The sequence below is a fragment of the Aspergillus oryzae genome, chromosome 2 (genome assembly GCF_000184455.2).
Source record: "Aspergillus oryzae RIB40 DNA, chromosome 2".
NCBI classification, from domain to species: domain Eukaryota; kingdom Fungi; phylum Ascomycota; class Eurotiomycetes; order Eurotiales; family Aspergillaceae; genus Aspergillus; species Aspergillus oryzae.
The window spans coordinates 1,420,824-1,442,991 of NC_036436.1; the positions used below are offsets into that span (position 1 = coordinate 1,420,824).

At 49.7% G+C, this 22,168-nt stretch overlaps 8 protein-coding genes across 8 annotated transcripts; 3 read left to right on the forward strand and 5 right to left on the reverse strand.

The window, feature by feature from the left end:
- Nucleotides 1-161: 161 nt before the first annotated feature.
- Nucleotides 162-2,869, reverse strand: AO090001000544 (beta-glucosidase; the record flags this gene model as incomplete). Its single annotated transcript, XM_001819003.1, has 3 exons — nucleotides 162-1,745; nucleotides 1,800-2,051; nucleotides 2,105-2,869. The coding sequence occupies 3 exons, from the start codon at nucleotides 2,867-2,869 to the stop codon at nucleotides 162-164; spliced, it is 2,601 nt and encodes an 866-aa protein (XP_001819055.1).
- A 1,867-nt stretch (nucleotides 2,870-4,736) lies between these two features.
- AO090001000545 (uncharacterized protein) lies at nucleotides 4,737-5,928 on the reverse strand (the record flags this gene model as incomplete). Its single annotated transcript, XM_023234602.1, has 3 exons — nucleotides 4,737-4,756; nucleotides 4,894-5,388; nucleotides 5,583-5,928. The coding sequence occupies 3 exons, from the start codon at nucleotides 5,926-5,928 to the stop codon at nucleotides 4,737-4,739; spliced, it is 861 nt and encodes a 286-aa protein (XP_023089710.1).
- A 120-nt stretch (nucleotides 5,929-6,048) lies between these two features.
- AO090001000546 (S-methyl-5-thioadenosine phosphorylase) lies at nucleotides 6,049-7,112 on the reverse strand (the record flags this gene model as incomplete). Its single annotated transcript, XM_001819005.3, has 3 exons — nucleotides 6,049-6,446; nucleotides 6,516-7,025; nucleotides 7,085-7,112. 3 exons carry the CDS (start codon nucleotides 7,110-7,112, stop codon nucleotides 6,049-6,051), a joined length of 936 nt encoding a protein of 311 aa, XP_001819057.1.
- A 542-nt stretch (nucleotides 7,113-7,654) lies between these two features.
- On the reverse strand, nucleotides 7,655-9,205 carry AO090001000547 (6-phosphogluconate dehydrogenase, decarboxylating; the record flags this gene model as incomplete). Its single annotated transcript, XM_001819006.3, has 1 exon — nucleotides 7,655-9,205. One exon carries the CDS (start codon nucleotides 9,203-9,205, stop codon nucleotides 7,655-7,657), a length of 1,551 nt encoding a protein of 516 aa, XP_001819058.1.
- A 505-nt stretch (nucleotides 9,206-9,710) lies between these two features.
- On the forward strand, nucleotides 9,711-10,832 carry AO090001000548 (sugar phosphate isomerase/epimerase family protein; the record flags this gene model as incomplete). The annotated part of the gene is made up of 2 exons (XM_001819007.1): nucleotides 9,711-10,091; nucleotides 10,182-10,832. The coding sequence occupies 2 exons, from the start codon at nucleotides 9,711-9,713 to the stop codon at nucleotides 10,830-10,832; spliced, it is 1,032 nt and encodes a 343-aa protein (XP_001819059.1).
- A 226-nt stretch (nucleotides 10,833-11,058) lies between these two features.
- On the reverse strand, nucleotides 11,059-12,945 carry prnC (delta-1-pyrroline-5-carboxylate dehydrogenase prnC; the record flags this gene model as incomplete). The annotated part of the gene is made up of 4 exons (XM_001819008.3): nucleotides 11,059-12,184; nucleotides 12,234-12,595; nucleotides 12,651-12,758; nucleotides 12,817-12,945. 4 exons carry the CDS (start codon nucleotides 12,943-12,945, stop codon nucleotides 11,059-11,061), a joined length of 1,725 nt encoding a protein of 574 aa, XP_001819060.1.
- Nucleotides 12,946-15,725: 2,780 nt separating this feature from the next.
- Nucleotides 15,726-17,221, forward strand: AO090001000550 (proline dehydrogenase family protein; the record flags this gene model as incomplete). Its single annotated transcript, XM_001819009.3, has 2 exons — nucleotides 15,726-16,309; nucleotides 16,366-17,221. The coding sequence occupies 2 exons, from the start codon at nucleotides 15,726-15,728 to the stop codon at nucleotides 17,219-17,221; spliced, it is 1,440 nt and encodes a 479-aa protein (XP_001819061.1).
- A 671-nt stretch (nucleotides 17,222-17,892) lies between these two features.
- AO090001000551 (uncharacterized protein) lies at nucleotides 17,893-22,050 on the forward strand (the record flags this gene model as incomplete). Its single annotated transcript, XM_023234603.1, has 11 exons — nucleotides 17,893-18,735; nucleotides 18,805-18,914; nucleotides 18,975-19,013; nucleotides 19,069-19,093; nucleotides 19,264-19,361; nucleotides 19,487-19,564; nucleotides 19,631-19,899; nucleotides 19,985-20,070; nucleotides 20,120-20,754; nucleotides 20,806-20,976; nucleotides 21,057-22,050. 11 exons carry the CDS (start codon nucleotides 17,893-17,895, stop codon nucleotides 22,048-22,050), a joined length of 3,348 nt encoding a protein of 1,115 aa, XP_023089711.1.
- Nucleotides 22,051-22,168: the final 118 nt, after the last annotated feature.

Genomic DNA, 22,168 nt, shown 5'->3' on the forward strand with positions numbered 1-22,168 from the left:
GTGTTTGTTTGTTGTGTTATATCTGATTAACACTTGAGAGTACCCCAGGTATTGATGATATATGCAAAATAATATTAAGACCATTATGTCGCTCCCACATATATAGCTCAGAAAGAACAAACACCACACTTAAACAAACCAATATATACAAACCAAAACTACTACAAAGTAGAACATCCCTCTCCAACCACACATCCAACCCTCAAATCCGCAACGCTCTCCCCAACCCAAATCTTAACTCCCTCTCCATTCACAGGCGCCTTCCAGTCCTGAACAACAACATCCCAAACACTAAGATCCTTGCGCGTGACATCCAACGTAAGCACCTCACTCTCCCCCGCAGCCAAGATCTTCGTCTTCTCGAACTGCCGCAGCTGTCGAGATGGCGTATCCAGCCCCAGACTACTGGGCAATTCCACATACAGCTGCGCAACGGCACGGCCATCCCGAGAACCTGTGTTCGTCACTTTGACCTGGACCGAAAAGGTAACGTCCCATAAGGCCGGGTTGCCTCCTTCTGCTCCGCCGGCGCGAGGGGCGGGCTTGGGTTCTGTGGTGTAGCCGTCGGGGTAGGGGTACGTCTTTGAGGAGTTGGCGGCTGCGCCTTCTGGGTTGTCGAGGTAGGGGTAGAGGTAGCGCCAGATGCGGTTGAAGTTCTTGGGCCAGGCGACTTCTGATGCGTCGGGTTTGGCGGTGGGGTATGTGGGTGTGGAGCCTTTGGGGGGTCGCGCGGCGGGGTAGGCTGTGTCTAGGGCTTTGATGATGGATAGGTTGGGTTCGGTAAAGTTGAACGTGGTGTAGGAGAGACCGTGCCCGAATGGGTATCGGGGGGTGATATTTGCCTTCAGGAAGTGTCGGTAATCGATGTAGAGGCCCTCGGTGTAGTCGTCTTGAATTTGGCCGAATGGCTGAGCAATTAGACCGACGCTCTCCGGGTAGTCTGATTCACTGTGAGGGATTGTGTAAGGCAGATGGCCGCTAGGACTATAGTCCCCAAAGAGGATATCGGTGAGTGACCAGCCTGCCTCCTGTCCTGGGAGGTGAGCGACGAGCACCGCTTTAACGGAGTCGAGGTCAATCCATTCTTCCATCAGGATGGGTCCCACGGTATGCACAACAACCACTACGTTTGAGAACTTTTCTGCGGCAGCTTTGACCAGGTTGTCGCCATTGTGCCATGCGTGCAGCCCTGCCAGCGTACGGTCTCCTGGATTGCCATCAACGGTGATGTAGTTCTCGCCGGAGTCCGAATTGATAAAGACGATCGCGATGTCATCGGGGCCTGCAGTGACGCCCAAAGGAAACGTGTCTGTGATGTGGAATTCGGCATTGGATGAGATATTCGCTATCGCTTCTTGCGGCGTGATGAGATACGGGAGTCTGGATGTTCCGCTTCCCCAACCCATGGTCAATACGCCTTTGTTGCAGCCTTTGTCCGTGCAAGAGTTGATCCCGTCCGAATTGGTCCCGGCATCGGTGCCAAAGATCTTTAAGGTGTCATTCCGTTTCAGAGGCAGGACATTCTCGTTATTCTTTAGCAACGTGATTGCGTCTCTAGCGATTGCCCGGGCCGTGACATTATGGTTGCCTTGGACATTGACGTATTGGTTGACAATGCCACTTGGGGAAAATAAGGCGCCAGGATACAACGGCCCAGTCTCATCCTCGGTGTTTGAGGAGAAGTTTGGTAGCGGATAGTCTTTGTCCTGCCCCATTTTGTACCATGTTGCGACGATTCGCGTGACCTGTAATTCCTCGCATTAGCTAAAAGGCAAAACTGGCACTGTTGGAGTGTCTACCATGTCATTGAGACGCTCGACCGGGACCGACCCATTGAGCACAGAGCGCGACAGCTCCCACGACCAGTAACTCGTGCCCAAGAGTGGGATAGCTCCATCACCCGGCATGCTCATGTCCAGACCAGCCAACGCTGACGAAACTCCGCCAATATGAGCCAACCAGTCGGTCACGACAAAGCCCTGGAAGCCCAGCTCGTCCTTGAGGATTCCATTGATGAGCTTGCTATTCTGGCTGCAGGCGGACCTGTTCACCTACACTCTACTTAGTCATCCTGTCCGAGGTGAAGGTGCGGAGATTGGCTTACATCGTTATACGCAATCATGACCGAACCAGCACCGGCTCTTACACTTTCAGCGAATGGCCACAGATACAGCTCATGCAAAGTCCTGTCATCGATATTTGACGAATAGCCCTGAGTGATAACACTGCTCATCCGATGCTGCTCCTGTTCGTTTCCGATAAGATGCTTGAGCGAAGCAATAGCACCCGTACTTTGCATTCCTTTGATGGTCAACGAGCCACCAAAGGCCTGTAAACTGGGGTCCGCTCCGAAACCCTCCCAATTGCGGCCTCCCCGTGGCTTCCGCCCAATAGGGCCCACGGACGGCCCTAAAAGAACGTTGATACCCTTTCCACGCGCCTCTTCGCCCAGGCCGACTCCGCGCTCGTACATCAGGTCCTTGTCAAATGTGGCCCCAACCGTGATGCCGGCCGGGAATGCCGTATTATGATCCGAATTGCGGACTCCGAGGGGAGAATCATGAAGGCACAGGTTGGGGATCCCAAACCGGGGAACACTGCCAGTCTGACCGGCACAAGGTCCCATATAGATACCCGTGCCACTTGTGAGATTCACCTTCTCGGCCAACGTCATGTTACTTACGACACGGTGTGCCTTCTCGTAGGCACTGGCCCATTCGGATATCCATCCTCCGTTCGGAGCCGGGTAATACGGAGGGGAGTAAGCTTCTGTAGAGGCTCTTGATGTCAGAGTCTTCGCCTCGGGGTGGGACAGAGCCCCCGGGACCAAGTAAGACAAAAGAGCCAAATAGGCCGGGAAGGCAGCCATGGTAGAGTACTAGAGGCTAAGAAAAGCCGACTATCAATAAGGCGGCATTAAGCTAGGGGGCCGTATCTTTATAGGAATACGTCAGAAGTCCGCAGAGCAGGCCGATCGGTCATGGGATCGTGATTTAAGGCTGCAGGTATCATCCACCATGGGCAGTGCGCTACACACTGGTCACAATACAGGCTAAGCCAAGGTAGAAATAATGCCGGAATGCGGCGCGCAGCCCGCGCGCTCGCGTGCCAAGGGCATCTATTGGCTTCCCCATGTTAATCCTTGCCAGGCACCGAAGAACTATCGAGTAGAATGACAACATGATCAGAGCCAGTGGTGGTCAGGGCTAGTCCAATCCGGCAACGGATCCGAGAACACTGCAGAAACGGCACCTGTGGTAGTGAAGACACCGTGGGCTGTCTGGTTTAGCTCCCCGTCCTTTTGCCCATTCGGTAAGGATATGCACCGTAACAGGGAGTGATCTTCGCTGCCAATTGTACAGCTCAAGTCAGACTTGTACATACCCCGCATATTAGGACAGTGTAAGACTGGTCAGACGACAGCAAACGGCTAGTCAGCGTGGTAAGACTTCATAACTTGCATGAATAAAACCGAGGGGGATGATCGATTCGGTTAAATGTTAGCTTGCGAGTTCAAACAAGTTAGGGCAGCCCCTTAACAGCAAGATTTCCTGTCGATCACCTGATAAGGATCCTTTGATCGTCAGGGGGGAGTGACGTTCCCTGTTCTCTTTTCTCTTCGAGAGATCATTTCCATGTTTTTGAACATGTCCATTCGCTTCTCTCTACCTCATTCTGAGAAATTTCATGTGACCAGTCAGAGTGTGACCTTCCAGAACCCTATACAGCCAACGGTATAGCACTGACCACAAGGTTGTATTCCATGTCAACGCTCAAGAGGGAATCTGGGAAATTAAAGCAACATTAGTTCCCGATCGACAAGTCTAAAAATAATTAGACTGCAAGTAATGTCTCGGTATCTAATCCTAAAAAGGCATCTATAGTCCGACAACAATGTTTGTCGACGGGAAACTGGAAAAGGAGACATCCAACCGCTCCGAATTCGCTGGGGAATCGATTCCACCTATCAGCGGCATTTGTTCTCCTGGTGGTACCTTGGTCAATTTTCTCCTATAGGCTAATGTTATGATTATTGCATACGGAGTATTTCGAGCCAAGCTGGGTAGCGATGACGTTCGGCCGTCTTGGCCACTTAATATAAATCGTGCCATGAGCGGGTCGAAATAGTTTTCGAGGCCATCCAGGGCTGCACGAATTAAAAACACTGCATTGGTTGTCACCGGCCAACTAGCTTAATAGGAGATGCGAACCGGCTTTTCAACATAAACGTGAGACATCACAAGCCGGTAACTCCAGTATTGATTGATCGCGAAGATCCATACCATCCCAAAGTCCTTATGACAGGCATTTCGTCTTAGACCAAATCCCAACCCTCTCCAGTACCAACGATTCACCAGAAGTTTTCCTCTCGTACCATGATCCTGCCTGGACGACCCACAGATAGAAAGAATCTCAAGTCGTGGGCTGGCTGTATGCCGGTCAGAAGTGAGCGTTTCTGAGCACTAGACCTGTTACCTCTTTGTTCACTTTCTCCACTATATCCTTCGCCTTCGGCATCAGGTGACACTTGGATAACTTTCCGCAGATTGAATGAACCAGCTCATGGCAACGGGGCTCGGGCAATGTGGCCAATGTTTGCAGCAAGAAATCTACACTAAACCCTCGGAAAGGAGGCAATGGCAGTGGGTAGAGCTCATGAATCTTCAGCTGGCGGACAAGAGCCCCGAGTACCATGGTGTCGCAGTCTTTGCAGCAGTAAAGATTGGTGTCGGGCATTAGCTCCCAGTTGATTCGCCTGGAAAGACGGTCGACTATATCATCCACGGTGCTCTGCCGGGTATACTCAATTTCCTCTGTTTCAGAAAGGTCATTAGCATCTATCGGTCACGCCAAATAAACAATAGGCAAGAGAGTATATTATAGGCAGCTCACCGATTAACGCAAGCGGGATTGGAACGTCCATGGCGGAGATTGGCCCGGTGCATCTTCGGATGGCAGTACGAGTAGTCTTTTGGAACAGACTCTCAAGTCGGAAGATCCAAGCGATACCGATCCACTTAACCAAGTCCTCTGAATACACTACAGGAATCTCCCCCTTGAGTTTCTCGGCCCACACTTCGGCAAATGCTTCCATTGCTTCTACACATTCATAGTGCTCCACGAGCACCGCAATCATGAACAACTTCTTGAAGGTAATTGAACGCGGTACTTTCCTAGTTTGACCATGAATGATGTCCAGCATTATGAGCAAGGCATCGACATCTTCAACACATGCCGGGACAACGTCTTTTTCGACTGGCCTGTGATCGTCGGTCTCTGGGACTAGCCTCTGGCGAAAGTATGAAGATGCAAGAGTCAAATGTTTCGAGGAGACACGAATCTTGAGCATCACCGTTTTGGCAATGGCGACAGGCTGACCACTGTTACCTGCAGAGGAAGCGTTGTCTAGCGGGAGCTGAGACTGGGACTGGGACTGAGTTGGGCTCAGAACCGGCTCGTCGATTGTCTGCACGTCTGGAGTAGGTCCTAGAGGAAAATCTGCTAGTGCTGAGGATTCTAGCATACAACACAACAAGATTAGTGTATCTGCAAACAAAGCTTAGTGGGCCGGAGATGATTACCTTTTTGAACCAAATCCAGATGGAGATTTCCCGAGCACTCCTCCACGATCAGGAGCATATCTCCCTCAGGATCTATGATGTAGTCCATGGCCGTGGCTGACGGAGCAGATGGTGAGGACAAATGATTCATGGGAGTATGTGTATGTGTTAAAGGATACTTGCGTGTGACAGGCAGCGACGACATAATCAGCCTCTTTGTATCAAATTGTGCGCAAGATTTCTCGGCGACATGGCCCACACTCAGTGAATATTTGTTTGTCTCGTCGCCAATCCCTGATGTGATGGAAAATGAAAGTGATAACACGGCGCTATGACGAATAAAGAAGAACAGAATAGGAGCAGTCATGAAGAATGCATCATGGGCACAGGCTTTATTTCATAAGTTCATAATCAACTATAAACATCTATCGCAATGGAAACATGTGTATGTTGGTATGTTCAGGCACCTTCTCTAATAGCAAATGAATTAGTTGAAGTATCCAGGGAAAAGCCAGTTCATCCTCTCTCTAGCTTCAGGGCTCCAGTTAGGCTGGGCGGTGCTGAGACCGAACTTGACAGAGCCTTCCACATGCTTAGCTTGGACAAGTTCCGAGTTCTTGTCAGAGGCGAGCTCATCGAGGACGGCAGTCACGAAGTGCTTAGCGTTCTCAGCATTGGCCTTCATATTTCCCATGACCATTTCCACAGTGACATCTGCGGTAGCCTCATGCCAGCAGTCATAGTCAGTGGACATGCAAATCATCTGGTAGGCAATCTCGGCCTCACGAGCCAGCTTCGCCTCAGGAAGACAAGACATGTTGATGACGCTGCCACCCCAGGAGCGGTAGAGCTTACTCTCGGCGCGAGTGGAGAATTGAGGTCCCTCTGGGAAGGAAGTCAGCAACCGATTATATTGATACCTGTTAGAACGATCAGATTGGGCGAATAACATACCCATGCACACCAATGTGCCGCGGTCATGCAGCACAACACCCTCGCCTTCGAGGCTGTGGCCGCAAGCCCTCACAACCTTGGCAACACCCTCATCGAACGGGTCTCCGAAAGGAACGTGAGCAACCACACCTCCCTCGAAGAATGTGAAAGGCCGGATGCCCTTGGTACGGTCAATGACCTGGTCTGGGATCACGAAGTCGCGGGGCTTGATCTCCTCTTGCAAGCTGCCGACGGCCGAGAAGGCAATGATGGTGCGGACACCAATGGAGCGCAGGGCCGCGATGTTGGCGCGGGCAGGCACCTCATGGGGCGCAATCTGATGGTGCAAGCCGTGGCGACTAAGGAAAGCAACAGCAACGGTCTGTTTGTTGTGAGAGCACTGGTGATGCAGGATCGTGATCGGGGAGGAGGGAGTGCCCCAAGGAGTCGAGATGTTCAAGGAAGCAACCTGAGTGAAACCAGGGAGTTCGCGGAGACCAGTTCCACCGATGACGGCGATACGGACGGGGTCTACAAGAACGATTGTGTCAGTATCAGTTGCTCATGTCGCGGAATGAGGGGAAACGAACCCGCGTATGTGTTAGGAAGAGAAGCCATTCTTTCGGCAAGTTGCTTGGCAGACTCGATTCTTCTGAGGGGTTTAGTAATGAGGGTTGCGAGGGAACGGCGAAGTAGAGGAAATGAGGGCATCCAATGCAACTGGGAATTTCCTTTGGCGATAAATTCTGAGGGCGGGGTCATTTTCTCCCCCGATTGGGTAATCACGCCTTATCAGTTTCCCCACGTGTGCGGTTCCTTAGGCAGCCAGGCACCAATCATTCTCCTTTAGAGGGAAAGAAGAACGAAAATACTTTGTCATATTTACAGATTCAAATAACAATAGTCACGGATAAATTAGCCATGGATATCCCTTATGGATAACGTTAAGCTTAATTAATGTTACTACAACTGCAACGAATGATCTACTACCTCCTTGCATGCTGTTCGCCTGTATATATAATAGGGCTTACAATAGGATGGCATTGACCCTGTAGCTTTGACGTCTATTCCGTAAAATAAAGAACTATCAATGGAACTACCCGATGTGGTGTTTCTAATCCAAAATAGGAGAGATCTTATACAACCGACTATACACAGACTTAAGCTGGCCGCCACTCATAGTGATGAGGACCCTTCTTGACCGGTCCTGGATCCTCACCGGGTACTCCTGGCTTGTAATATGCATGGGCACCGAATAAGTCCATCTGGGCTTCCATGAATTTCGTTGGTAGCATCGTCCCACCCGCATATTTCAGGTACTCCAAGGTCGCGGAAATCGCCGGGATGTATTGATCGAACACTGTCGAGTCAATTACAATCCGTTTGAGAGAGTCAAAATTATGTTTCAATGCATGAGCGACTTCGTCGATGTCTTTCAGATTTGTATAGTGCACGTCCTTTTTAAGCAAAGGCTGTAGAAGGTCGGCAATAGCTTCTGACTGAATAATACAACCGCCACGCCAGATCTGGAGACATTTGCTCAGGTCAATATTCCATCCTTCGTCATCAGAGGCGCGGGCAATTAGTTCGAGACCCTGACAGAAGGACGACAGGAAGCAACAGTACACTGCTCGCCGTAGATCTTCAATGAAAAGCCGTCGGTCCTTGATGCCCTCAATGGGCTTGGGCTTTGGCATTCGCAATTTTTCCGCCACTCGCAGCCGTTCTGCACGATTACCACTGGCGATACGCATGTAATGACCGGTTGCAATGGTCGGTGCAGAAACATGACGATTGGCCGTCTCCATCACACACCAGTAGGGGGTGCCTTCGGTGTCGTCGTCATCTTGCACAACCTTGTCGAGAACATCATCAAGGACGTATTCGTTCTTCTCACCGATTCCTTCGCCTTTGCCGTCTCCTTCGGGGGATTTTCTCCTGTGGCATACGTCGGCTCCAATATCGAGGAGGAAATTATTCCTTAGTTCGCCCTTCTGATTCCATTCATCAAAGATGTCTCCGATCTCATCATACTTGAGCCCTAGCCCGTAATGAAGAATAGACCAAGCCTCGGCGACCGCCGAAAGCATGCCACCCTCGATGCCGTTGTGTACCATCTTGACAAAATGCCCCGAGCCCGCAGGACCAACTCTGGCTACACACGGTTGACCGGTCTTGCGGTCCTTGGCTGCGTAGCGCTCCAAAAGAGGTAGTACAAGCTCCAGCGCCTTCTCATCGCCACCAGGAGACAAGCTCGGCCCACGGCGAGCGGATTGATATCCGCCGGAAACACCCGTTCCAATCCAACTAACGCCGATTTCTTCGCACTCCTTCTGTCTCCTTTCCGTGCGTCGGTAGTTCTCATTTCCACCGTCTAGGATAATGTCGCCTTTCTTCAATGCATGCTTGATCTTACTAAGAACGGAGTCCGCGGGATCGCCATGAGTGATGGAGAAGATGAACAGTTTCCGCTCTCCCTGACCCTCTAAGCTCTGGGTGAATTCGCCAATATCTTCAAATCCTTCGATCTTTCCTTGGCCTTTAATATCCTTAGCCGATTGCAAGAGCTGGTCAACATTCTCTTTCTTGACGTCCCAGATAGAAACATCAAGACCGAGCTCCGAGAACGCAAAGGCCATCATGGAGCCCATGTTCCCGGCTCCAACGATGCCAATGCGTTTGAACTGTTGGTTCTGGTCTTCTGACGGCATTGTCGCGCTTTACTCTGGAAGAAAAAGAGTCATCTAAAGAGTTAAGTCTGGTGTTGAAGATCATCGCTGAATTCCGCGCATACTTGAATAGCATTGTGGCAATAAAGGCTGGTCAATTGAGTCTAGGAACAAGACGCTGTGATTACATCATGCCACTGGGACGTCACGATGAACTATGTCCGTGATCTTTGTACTTTTGTGTTAATTTCAATCTCCGAGACCGTTGAGAGCGCGTTCTGGAGTCAAGTGGATCTGCGAACCCTAACTGGTCTTGACTCTCATCATTACATCATATGCTCAACATTGAAAACAAGATCGACAAACATATGACTTTGACTTCACTTTAGCTATTATACTAAGTAATAGACTACAGACATAACTCTCAAACATAATAAACATAATTTCAAAACCATACAAACCCCCAACAATCCTAACAATCAAACCAACCACCCCCAAACCAAACCAATACACACTACTACAACCCCCAAAAAAGAATCAAAACAAAATGCCCACCGACACAAACCAAGTCCCCCTATCGTACGCCACCTGCTCAATAGGCACATCCAAATCTGACACCCTCCCCCGCAAACTCGAAGTCCTCCACCAAGCCGGCTTCACCGGCATCGAGCTCGCCTTCCCGGACATCGTCTCCTACGCCCCAGACCTCCTCGGCCACAAAGTCGCAGAAGATAACTACGCCGAACTCGTCACTGTCGCAAAAGATATCCGTAGACAATGCGAAGCCAAGAACCTGAAGGTGATGATGTTGCAACCGTTCGCGAACTTTGAGGGCTGGCCGCGGGGGTCGAAGGAGAGGGAGGATGCGTTTGCGAGAGCCAAAGGGTGGATTGAGGTTATGAGGGCTGTAGGAACGGATTTACTTCAGGTATTTTTCCCTATCCTCATATTTAATACGGGTTATGCGGGGTTTGAGTGTGGAAGTGTATGTCTGAAGATACTAATGGGATGATAAAAGGTCGGCTCAACAGATACACCCCTGGACAAACTCTCCGCAACTCAAGAAAATATCATTAACGATCTCCGTGAGCTTTGCGACCTCCTCGCAACGCATAACATGCGTCTTGCGTATGAGAACTGGTGCTGGTCTACGCACGCGCCCACCTGGAAAGATGTCTGGAATGTCGTTCGTCTAGTCGATAGACCTAATATCGGACTCTGTCTTGATACGTTCCAAACGGCTGGGTCTGAATGGGGCGATCCCACGACATCCACAGGACGAATTGAAGATTTGCCCGTTGAAGAGCTGGATCGACGGCTGGAGAAGAGTATGGAGGAGTTGGCGAGCACGATCCCGGCGGAGAAGATTTATCTGTTGCAGGTGTCGGATGCGTATAAGCCTGTGCGGCCGATCGAAGGGAAGATGATCGATGGGGCTTGGCCGAGGGCACGGTGGAGTCATGATTATCGGCCCAGACCGTATGGTGGGGGGTATTTGCCTATTGAGCCGGTTGGGAGAGCGGTACTGAAGACCGGGTTCCGGGGGTGGTTCTCCATGGAGATCTTTGATGGAGGGGCTGACGGGGAAGGGAAGGAATATGACATGGGGGAGTATGCGCGGAGTGCTATGGAGAGTGTGCGGAAGTTCTTGGAGAGGTCTGCGAAGTAGAGATCTATAGATTGTAAAAGATAGAGCTTGTGCAGGGGATGAACCCGATGAAATTCATTGACTAATGTGGTATATACCTTCGTACAATGCCCAGCGAACTTTTGTCGCGCGGAAAGATGTCATATGAACGCCAAAATACTATGCAGAAATAGACAATCCCACCAAATTAACAAACCAGATACAGATCGGGGAATACATTAACCAAAAAAGACCTTCATGACACAATTTATGCGTTGCTAGGGTAGGCAACGTTGTAGGTAGGGACGAACTCCTCCTTCATGGAACGCAAGCTGACGAAACGAGAGAGCAGGTTTCCGCTGCCCGCCTTGTCGTTGGTGCCACTGGCGCGAGCACCACCGAAAGGCTGCTGGCCGACAACGGCACCGGTGCTCTTGCAGTTGATGTAGAAGTTGCCGGCAGTGTTGCGGAGAGCGTCATCCGCCTGGCGGAGAGCCTCGCGGTCCTGCGCGAACACAGCTCCGGTCAGACCGTACTCGCCGGTCTGGTCGATCTTCTCGCAGATCTTGGTGAAGTCGGCCTCCGTGGCGTCGTTGTAGGCGTGGACGACCAGGACAGGGCCGAAAAGCTCACGGGACAGGAGAGGGTGGTCAGGGTTGGAAGTGCGGTAGACGGTAGGCTGAATGTACCAGCCCTTGGAGGAGTCGTAGGTACCACCGGCCAGGAGCTCGAGCTCAGGGTCGTTCTTGGCCTCGTCGATCACCTTCGCCAGCTTGTTGAAAGAAGCCTCGTGGATGACAGGACCGCAGAAGTTGGTGAAATCGGTCGGCTCACCGACCTTGAGGTTCTTGGTCTCGGTGGCAACCTGCTCCAGGAACTCATCGGCGACGGAAGCGGCGACGTATGCGCGGGAGGTCGCACTGCACTTCTGTCCCTGGAACTCGAAGGCGCCACGGACGGTTTGGACGGCCGCATTGCGAATATCGGCCGACTTGTGAATGAGATGGAAGTTCTTTCCGCCGGTTTCACCGACAATGCGAGGGTAGCTGCGGTACTTGCCCTCAGCAACACGGTTGGCAATCTGGCCGTAGAGGCTACGGAACACGCTGGTGCTGCCAGTGAAGTGAAGAGCAGCAAACTCGGGGTGGTTGAGGACGGTGTTGGTAACCTCCTCAGCGTCACCAGGGACGAACTGGATGACATTCTTGGGGAGACCAGCCTCCAGGAGGATCTCGTGAACGAGCCAGTTGGACGCAATGGCGGAAGGAGAGGGCTTCCAGACAACAACGTTACCCATCAGAGCAGGGGCACCAGCCAAGTTACCACCAATGGCAGTGAAGTTGAAAGGACTGATAGCATAGACGAATCCCTCCAGGGCACGGTACTCGACGCGGCTGGTTCCTGTTAGTCACTGTAAAGAAACTCTGCAGGTAAGATACTCACTTCCAAACGCCGGGAGAGTTGTGAACAGGCTGCTGAGCGTACAGGTCCTCAGCGTACTTGACACCGAAACGGAAGAAGTCGCACAGCTCGGCGGCGGAGTCAATTTCGGCCTGCCAGGCGTTCTTGCCCTGACCGTGCATGGTCAAGGCCATGATATCGTAGCGGTACTTGGTGGAAATCAAGTCGGCCGCCTTGAGGAAGATGCTGGCACGTTCAGCAAACGAAGTGGAAGCCCAAGACTCGCGGGCCTTAAGAGCGGCGTCGATGGCGGCCTGGACATCCGAGGCGGTGGCATGAGAGTATGTGGCCAAAGGAGCATGGGTAGCGGGGTTGGCTTGTGTGAAGGTTTCAGAGCTCTTGATCTGTGATGTTTGTAAGCGCTGATTCTGTGAAGTGCTTTCTGGGTGCTCAACTAACCTCCTTTCCAGCAATCACTAAGGGAACAGTGAGGGGAGCGCTTTGCTTGTGCTTCGCCAGGGCTTCCTCGAGACCCTTGCGATCGGGAGAACCAGGGGCATAGTGTTTCTATCTGATATCAGTATCGCGAGACAAGCAATCATAAGGGCACAAAGTCGAAGCTCACGTTGGGTTCGTTGTCAATACGGGGAACCTTGAAGGTGGCGTAGGATCCCATCGCCCGGATGCTGGAGCGGGCAAAAGAGGACTTGGCCAATGGAAGGCCCCTAGCACGAAGAAGCAATGAAGACTGCATTGTGATGGTACTCTTCTACTCAATCTCCCGTCCTGATCTATAGGATTGATGAGCTCAAAAAAGAAGCGTAGAGATTGAAGCTGAGGAGAAGGAGAAGAGGAGAAAAGTACTGCGGGGAAGCTCTCGGATTTAGTAGCGGTGTTAGTCAGCTATTTTAACCGGCAATTACCTTTTTCTCTTTCTTTTTTTTTTTTATTTCTTAATTAGAATTAATTTTCTCTCTGCTTAATACAATATTGTCCGTACCGGTACACGGGCAGGTTGCGCATCCTCCAGCATTCCCGCGAGTACTGATACGGTCCGGTACACATTCCGGGTGGGACGAAACCAACCGGCCCGGCATTGCATTTCTCTTATGTAGGATGGGCAAAATGTACATAATACTTCCTATATTCGGTGTGTTATTACTACTGTGTTGATTGTGTATATGACATTTTTATTATGATAATTTACTACCATCTATATTGCTACACAAGAAGGATTTCAGATTGTTTTGCGTCTTCGGCATTGACGGGATCTTTTTCTTACTGTCATGTTTTTTCTTCCCCGCATTTTAGGGTTGTCTATGACGTAGTTTGGTACTTCCATTGCTCACGTGGGCAATGGACCCTTGTATTCAGTACATCGAAGTAAATGTTACATACCATTTCTCAATCACGGCCAGATATGGAATTAACCAAGCAGGGAGTAGAAATTCGAAGAATGAAAGATTAGAATAATAGTTCTGTGATACAATTCACGTCCAATCATGACCAGAATTATCACTTGTGACGTGTTGGTTGAGATGTATTCAGGAATGCACAGACACAAGTACATCATGACAACACAGCATTCTTGGACAGACTGCCAAGCCTCCGTGTGTTCCAGTACATACTAAGGAAATTTAAGAATAAATAAATATAAAATTACTAATGGAAGAGAGTGACACTAGAAAATAGAAAAATAAGATTGTACACAAGTCACAAGAGTTATGATGACAGTTAAAAACAACGTAACACGTAGAGATCTTCTACATTCATCAGCTGCAGAGTCCATTTATATCTAAGCCACGTGGCGTTGAGACTAGCGTAAGCTGCATGGTCAAATCGATCCACTAGTCCCCTGAAGATAAACTCATTGTCCTACGAGCCGCCGACGCAAGAATCAGAAGGTAAAGAACCTATCACAGGAAGCCCGTCCCCATGATGCAGAGCTTAGAGATCACTTGACTCGGACCAGACAATATACTGACGAGCAAACACACAACCCCATGCTATTTACTGCCTCAGTCATTTGTATAGATCGAGGTTGTTTGAGATATCCCAACTATGCCCATAGTAGAAGCAATAAGGCACCTGGACAGCGTGACCATTGCCCAGTTGGCCTAATCGTTATCGCCAATCACTTTTAGCACCATACTATATTACATATGGAAATTAGGTTGGACCTTCCAGAAGGTCGTTGCCACTGGCGCAGGAACATTTCCAGGCGACTTAGTTGGTAACCTTTGTGGGGAATTTGATAACCTTACTACCCCAGGTTTACAGCGTATCCGCTGCAAAAAATGATGCCGATATTAAGGGCACACGGGGATCAGATTTTTCAAATACCAACCTAATGATCTTCATGGGTTGCGTGCGCCTATCATACAAGATGATCAGTTCTTTTCTAGTATAGATTTATTGAGCAAATCTGAAAGTTTTGAAGATCATATGACAAATATTATATAGTTCATACTCCGGAGTAGAGGTTCGAACTTCGAAGTGTCCGCACCGTACAGCCTCCTGTCATTTAGTGGGATTGATCTAAAAAGCTTGAGGCTCATTGAAGTCAATGATTGGAACCGCGTTGCATGATATGCCAGCTTATCCTGTTCAAGGTGGTCCAAGTGTCGCCTTCTAGATGAGCTACTAGACTTGATTGGTACTAGTACAGGAAATCTCCAGGCGGTTGAACTGCAAGGCCAACGATCTTAGGTAACAGATAAACCGGCTGGTGTCGGACTAGCTTACCGGCAAGGATCGGCAGCAGCTGCGATTGGACAGTTTACCGGCCCGGTCAAGGAATTTATCCTCCGGTGGGGCCTTTCTTCCCGGCCCGTGAACCGGTCGGTGATCAAAGGTAATTCGCCCCATTTGATGGTTCATCTTTGGCACGGCTGTTCTTATCAAGAACCTCTGGAAAATTCTTGATAACGCATGACCCTGTATTCTGTAAGTATTACCATATTCGCCAGACGAGGAGAAGATAAACTGTCCTATTCGACTACGTCAGAACATACCAACCTACATGTCTCTAACCTCAAGCGGAATGTAAAAGTAGAGTAAGGCCATTTTAACTAGAACATACCCCGTACTGTACAGTAGCCGTCGATCTTAGTCGATCTCAAACTAACCAATTCAGTAGATACGGTGGGTAGATCAGGGCGAAAAGAAACTTTGTCGTGACGGTATTGGAGTGTAATACTCACTCACAGCGCCACCACGCGGACGTCACACGCCAGGTATTCTTTAGTCATTACCAACCAACAATCTTTTTGTTCTTCAGACCGGCTGCCTTGCGGTTTCCACCGGCTAACCCCTTTACCCGTCTATCTCTAATCATGACTTTTTACTATGGTCAAAGAAATGTCATGGAAAGCTACCGGTCTAATTTTTCCCCCTCAATTACGGTGGATTCCTCCGGAAGTACTTATTCATATTTCCGTACTTTTATTCCCTACTTAACCATCTTCCTGTCTACTTGACTTGTCCACACCCATACCTCGACCAGAGACAGTCAGCTCTATACCTACCATCACAATGAAAGCAGCTCGCCGTCCTTTGCGCCCCCTCGCTGGCACCCCCTCCTCCGTTCTGACCCCAAGATACGTCAGCCGCACCAGCAACCCTAAGTCATCGGTGGCGACTTCGACAACAACAACGAACAATGTGTGGCAGCAAGAACCCCAGACTCCCAAGCAGGAGTTGTCCCCTTTGGCAAAGCTTCCCATCTCATCGGTTTTGCGCTCCCTCGTGATTCTGTCCGTCTCGTCCTCTTCACTTCTTCTGAAGCCATGCATCAAGACGCTGTCGATGCTGGCGCATCCTAAGACTGCACTTCTGGATGTGGCCAAGAACCCTCTGTTGAATATGCTCGTCAAGCATACCATTTACAAGCAGTTCAACGCTGGCGAAAACAAGCTTGAGGTCCAACGGTCCATTGAAGACATTAAGCGTCTTGGATACAGAGGTGTGCTGCTTGGATATGCCAAGGAGGTCCTAGTTGGAGAGAGCAATGTGGACCCAAAGGATGAGCAAGCAGCCCGTGAGGAAATCCAGATGTGGCTGGATGGAACCCTGCAGACCGTCGACATGGCGCAGGAGGGAGACTTCGTGGCCCTGAAGTAAGTTCTTTGTCCAATCCTTCATCTTGAATCCAAATGCAAACTAACTGGTATAGATTCACCGGCATGGGTGTTCAGGCGCTTGATGTCCTGCAGCGTCAGGCTGCACCAACTGAATTCATGGACCGTGCGATTCAAAAGGTCTGCGATTTGGCTATCTCGCGGAACGTGCGCCTGCTCGTGGATGCCGAGGAGCAGGCCGTCCAACCCGGTATTGAAGAATGGACCATGAAGTATCAGAAATACTGCAACTCTCAGACCCCTGGCCGTGCCATCTTCTACAACACTTATCAGGCTTATCTCTGCTCCACTCCGACAACCCTTGCCAAGCACCTTGAAATCTCCCGCCAGGAAGGTTACACTCTTGGTGTCAAGCTGGTCCGCGGCGCGTATCTCAAGACTGAGCCTCGTCACTTGATCTGGTCCACCAAGGAGGAAACCGACCAATGCTACGACGGTGTTGTGGAAGCCCTTCTGACCCGCAAGTACAACTCGATGCTGAAGTCTGCATCTGAGAAGCACCAGACTGACCTGCCATCTGTCAACGTTATTATCGCCACCCACAACCGGGACTCCGTTCGCAAGGCACATGCTCTTCGTACTGAGCAGGCGATGAAGGGAGAGAACCACGGTGTTGATCTGTCCTATGCTCAGCTGCAGGGAATGGCTGACGAGGTCAGCTGCGAACTTCTGCAAGGCTTCCAGAGTGCTGAGGTGATGAAGGGCGCCTCTATGGAGTCGCCCAATGTCTTCAAGCTTTTGACCTGGGGATCTGTCAAGGAGTGCATGGGCTTCCTGATGAGACGCGCTATTGAGAACACCGAGGCTGTTGGCCGCACCAAGCAATCCCAGGAGGCGATGTTCGAGGAGCTCAAGCGCAGGGCACGCCTGGCGTTCCGCCGCAGCAACTGATTATCTTTCCTTCCCTTTTTCCCTTCAGCCTTAGCTTTCATTTCTTTCTTTTGGCGTAATCCCAGGCTCGCATGTTGTTGGCATTTTGATTGATTCCCTCGCTCTGTTGTTGGGCGGATTGCATATAGATGGCGTTAGCGACTCCTATTTGGCGAATTGATGAATGATAACGAAATTAGATTCATTTGTTGTCCACTGGTTCTTATATAAGACTTTTTGTAAGAGAGTGTGTAACCTCGTAAATCGATTCCGCCGGGAAATCAAGCACCCCGCAGAATCCATTTTCCCGGCGGAGTTGATCGTCTAGATAAAGCCCCGCGCTCCCATTATTAGCCCACATGGAAGCTACTCTCTTGCATTGCTTGATGGGAACCTTGCATTACCTTTGGCTTCATAATAGCGCAGACAACTAGTTTAACATATCTCTGCTCTGATCGAGCATTGCACAAAGACCGAACAAACGATACAGCAGATATACCTTGACAATGTATCTTTTGCCAGAGCCAGCCGTTGCTCGCTTTTTCAGAGAGCTGAATCGGGAGCAATGTTATACACTTCTCGATGCTCTGTCTGAGTCCCTGGTGGAAGTGTCGTCTCAGGCGGCAACTCCTGAGTCGGAGCGACTCATCCACCAACCACTCCGTACATCGATAACGACCAAAGACCAGAACATGTCGCTTTTCATGCCGACTTCGAATACTACGAACACAGGGATCAAGATCGTGACCCTTTCTCAGGCACAAGGCCTTACCGCAGTCATCAACATCTTCTCTCCAGAGGGTAGATTGCTAGGTTTGCTTAGCGCAAACGAAGTAACTGCCTTCCGTACTGCACTTGCGGTTATGACACTATTTGTTCGTTGCAATTCCCTGAAGAAGGAGAGAATTGTGATCTTTGGCTCTGGAAGACAGGCCGAGTGGCACGCACGGCTTGCGCTTCTCCTCGTCCCGGATCAGGTCCGCAGCGTTACCCTTATAAACCGGGGTCGTAAGAGGCTGGATGAAATGAAGGATATTATTGCAGAGCTGCAATCCGCTCACCCTGGTGTTACATTTACAACACTCGCAAAAGAGGATACGCCTAACTATCAAGAACAACTGCAGGCTGCACTAGCAGCATGCGACGTTATCTTTAGCTGTACGCCTTCTACGGAGCCTAACTTCCCCTATGCCTACCTCCAGCCATTCAAGCAGCGATTTATCTCTCTCATTGGTTCCTACAGACCTCATATGAAAGAGATTGATACGGAAACTCTCCTCTCGGGTGGGAGCCAAATCTACGTCGACTCGAAGGAGGCATGCCTGGAAGAATCGGGCGAGCTGATCGATGCGCACGTCAAAGAAGACCAGTTGATTGAGATTGGAGAAATATATGGGAAGCTCGGGAAATCCGAGCCGATCCCTGTCTCGGACACGCATAACGTGGTATTTAAATGCGTGGGCATGGGAATCATGGATCTCACCATCGGAAAGACCCTATTGGATCTTGGTAAAGAACAGGGATTGGGGATGGAGGTCGATGGCTTCTAGGTGGAGTTATTGGGAAAACAACATGAGTGACTGTGTGCCTCGAAAGGACTAAAGTATAGTAAAGACGCCGTTCAGTTGTACAGAGACAGTATCCGATATATATATATAGAATCCATTTGCATATACGGAGTAGATAAGAGGAATGGAAATATATACTTCGTACAGTATGTACAATGGTTTGTTTCAATACTGGTTTTGGTATCGGATATAATACCAGTCCCCAGATTCGGTTATCTTCTCATGCGGGGCGGTGTAATGAATAGGTAATTGTACCCGCGTGCTTATCAAAGTGGAAATTTCAATCGAACTTCCAATCAGAGAAAATTATGTCACTAAACTAACCGTACGCTTGGGTACTTTTTCTCCTTCTTTCCCCCCATGACTATAGTTCCGGCAGCCACTGCACCCTAAACCTCCCCCGACCCTTTCTTATTATTATTGGTATATCCATACCATGCTCCCTCGTTTATTCTGGCCCCCTTGACCTCTTGCCCTACATTTTACCATGGACAGTGGTCTACCAACACCAGCTGGACTCGGTCAGCAGAAACGACCCCGCGTCTCCGAAGAAAACCGCAAAAGAGCTGTTCGAGCGTAAGTAGCTGTCGCACGTGGCTTCTAATCCCAGTAATCATCGGGGGAGAGCTATGTATACTAACACGCCATTCCTGATTTCCAGCTGTGATGGATGTCGCCGGGTGAAGGAAAAATGTGAAGGAGGAGTACCTTGTCGCAGATGTTTGCGTTATCGCCGCCAATGCGTTTTCACACACCCCGACCATGCGGAGAAGATTGCTCGGTCCTCGTCGATCTCGTACGACCCCTACAACTTTTTCTTGGCCTCTTAGCTCGAAATACTTATAATCTATCGTATATCTAGTCTCCTCGAACGGAATGCCGGCCTTAGTCGACAGAATCTGGTGGATTCGGAACGAATTCGGTACATGGAACGGATCCTTCAGCATTATGTTCCGAACATCTCATTTGATATTCAGTCCCTCCGTAAAACCGCCGAGGAGCTAAAGCATCGACATCGTCATTCTTTCACAGATGCAAGCCCTTCGGTTCGCCTTGACGAGGAGGATTTCGAGGATTTGGCCATCGACGATGAGGATTATATGGTGAAAGCTTTACCCGATAATACAACACGTGCGTGCTTTCGTCCGAACTTGCATTTTTGGCTATTAGCCACAGCCTTGTGTGCTGGTTCCTTTTCTAATTCGAGCGACTGCAGAATATTCCGGAGAGTTTTCCTATCTGAACTTGTCTATGAAAATTCGACAGAAGATAGATGAATGGATGAAAACAGCAGCACCAGAGGTAAAGCCACCACTCCTTCGCTGGTCATACTGCCTGCTGATCCTTGAAGGCGTCTACCGAAACAGACCCATTTGAAGAGCGATGGCGGGCGACACAGCTCCAATCGGGTTCCTCCTTAGTGTCGGCGTCGGTGACGTGCCTACCACCACGTTTCGTAGCCGATTTTCTCGTTCAAATATTCTTCAAATATGCGCAGACCAATAACTTCTATGTCGAAGAAGACTGGATACGAGAGAAGTTGAACATTTGTTATACTAACCCATCGAGCCTTTCTTCCAATGATGCTGGCTCCGTATGTTCGATACTTATGGTCCTGGCCGTTGGGACACAGTTTGCTCATATGGAGTCGGCCATTCCCGTCAACCGGCCGCCCGTCGACCTATCGTCGATGGAGGATCATCACTTCTCGGAAGATGAAGTCGGCTTGACGTTCTATCAGTTCGCTTCGAAGCTGGTTCCAGATATCCTTGCAACAGTCTCCATCCGGAGCGTACAGGCTTGCTTATTGATCGGAACTTATTTATTGCCTCTCGACACCTCGGGCCTTTGCTATACCTACTTTGGTCTAGCCCTTAAAATGGCTATTCAGAATGGCATGCACCGGAGATACCAGGGTGAAGGACTCTCCCCTCGAATGATCGAGGTCCGCAATCGAGTTTTCTGGACAGCTTATACTATTGAAAAGTGAGAAATTCTTGGCCTTGTACCCTGAACTTAATACTTACTCTGTTCTAGACGTGTCAGTATTCTTCACGGGCGACCCGTATCTTTGTCAGATTCGGATGTGGATGCTGCCATGCCGGTTGATTTTCCGGGCTTGAACCTAACGGGGCAGGTCTCAAATCATACTAATATGGTGACGTTGATCACTCTAACTCTCAAGCTTGGCGAAGTTGCCAATGAGATGTGCGTATTGACTTTTGTCTTTTCTGCCCTAGACTTTAGCTGACGTTATAAAAAAGATCTGCCTTGCGAAAATCTCGCAGGGGTCAACAGCAGGATTGCCTTGAACGACTACTCAATTTGCGGAAGAACCTCGTCGATTGGTGGGCTACACTGCCAGAAGAGACCAATTGTCGAGATTTGAACCCTTCAGGACCACTATTCCGCTCGAATGTTCACTTGAAACTAGATTACTGCCTGACTCGCATTTTCCTTGGGCGCCCATTCCTATTCAGCAACATGAAGATACTCAGTGCAGCCACACCTCAAGCCCCACCGTTTAAGACACCTTCAGGTGTATCAAAGAATAGGTCGACACTTATCACAGATTGTGTAGAAGCTGCTCTCGAAATTATTAATCTCTGCCAGCTACTCCGAGATGAGTCCGGTCTTGCTCGGGCATCGTTCACTGAATTTAGCTCTTGCCGAGCTGCTCTCCTTGTTATCCTCGCACAGAGTTTGACGAAGCGAACCGAACGGTTACGTGAAGCGCTTGAAAAAGGCATGGTCTTAATCAAGATTATGTCCATGGGCGTGGGATCTGCACGCTCTGCTGTTAGTGTAATTGAGACTCTCGAGAGAGCCATTCGCCGTCTCGAAGATTGGAGTGAAAGACAAGCACCGGACAATCCTGGTTCAATGGAGTCAGCATATGATCGCTTCAAGAATTGGGAGATGCTCTGGAAAACTGGGCCAATGTCACCCGAGCTTGTTCCTTTCCAAGAGCAGTATCCGGCTGGGAGGAGCAGCATTCCACCAGTCCCTGTTACTCCAATGACCGGCACTTCTGGTGGCAACGACCCTATGGAAGGTGACGTCGCAAATACAGAGATTACCACATTATCGGACTATTCCGCCTCTCATGCAGCTTCGTTACCCCCGATGCCTCGTTTTGGTTTTGATCATTTTGTGTCCAACTTCCCGCAAGAATTGGATGAGTTTACCGCCATCCCCTGCTTCGAACCCGATGCGCAGCAAAACCTCTCTAGCGACATCCACAATCCTGATACTAAGTGGATGCAATTTACCAGTGATTGACTGATCTAGTTTATGGCCTTGGGTACATATTATAGTTTCTTCTTTACGATCACTAAGTGGTATCATTCGTCTTATTAAGCGTGGCGATGTTATTTTACTTGCGATGCAACCGTTGAAT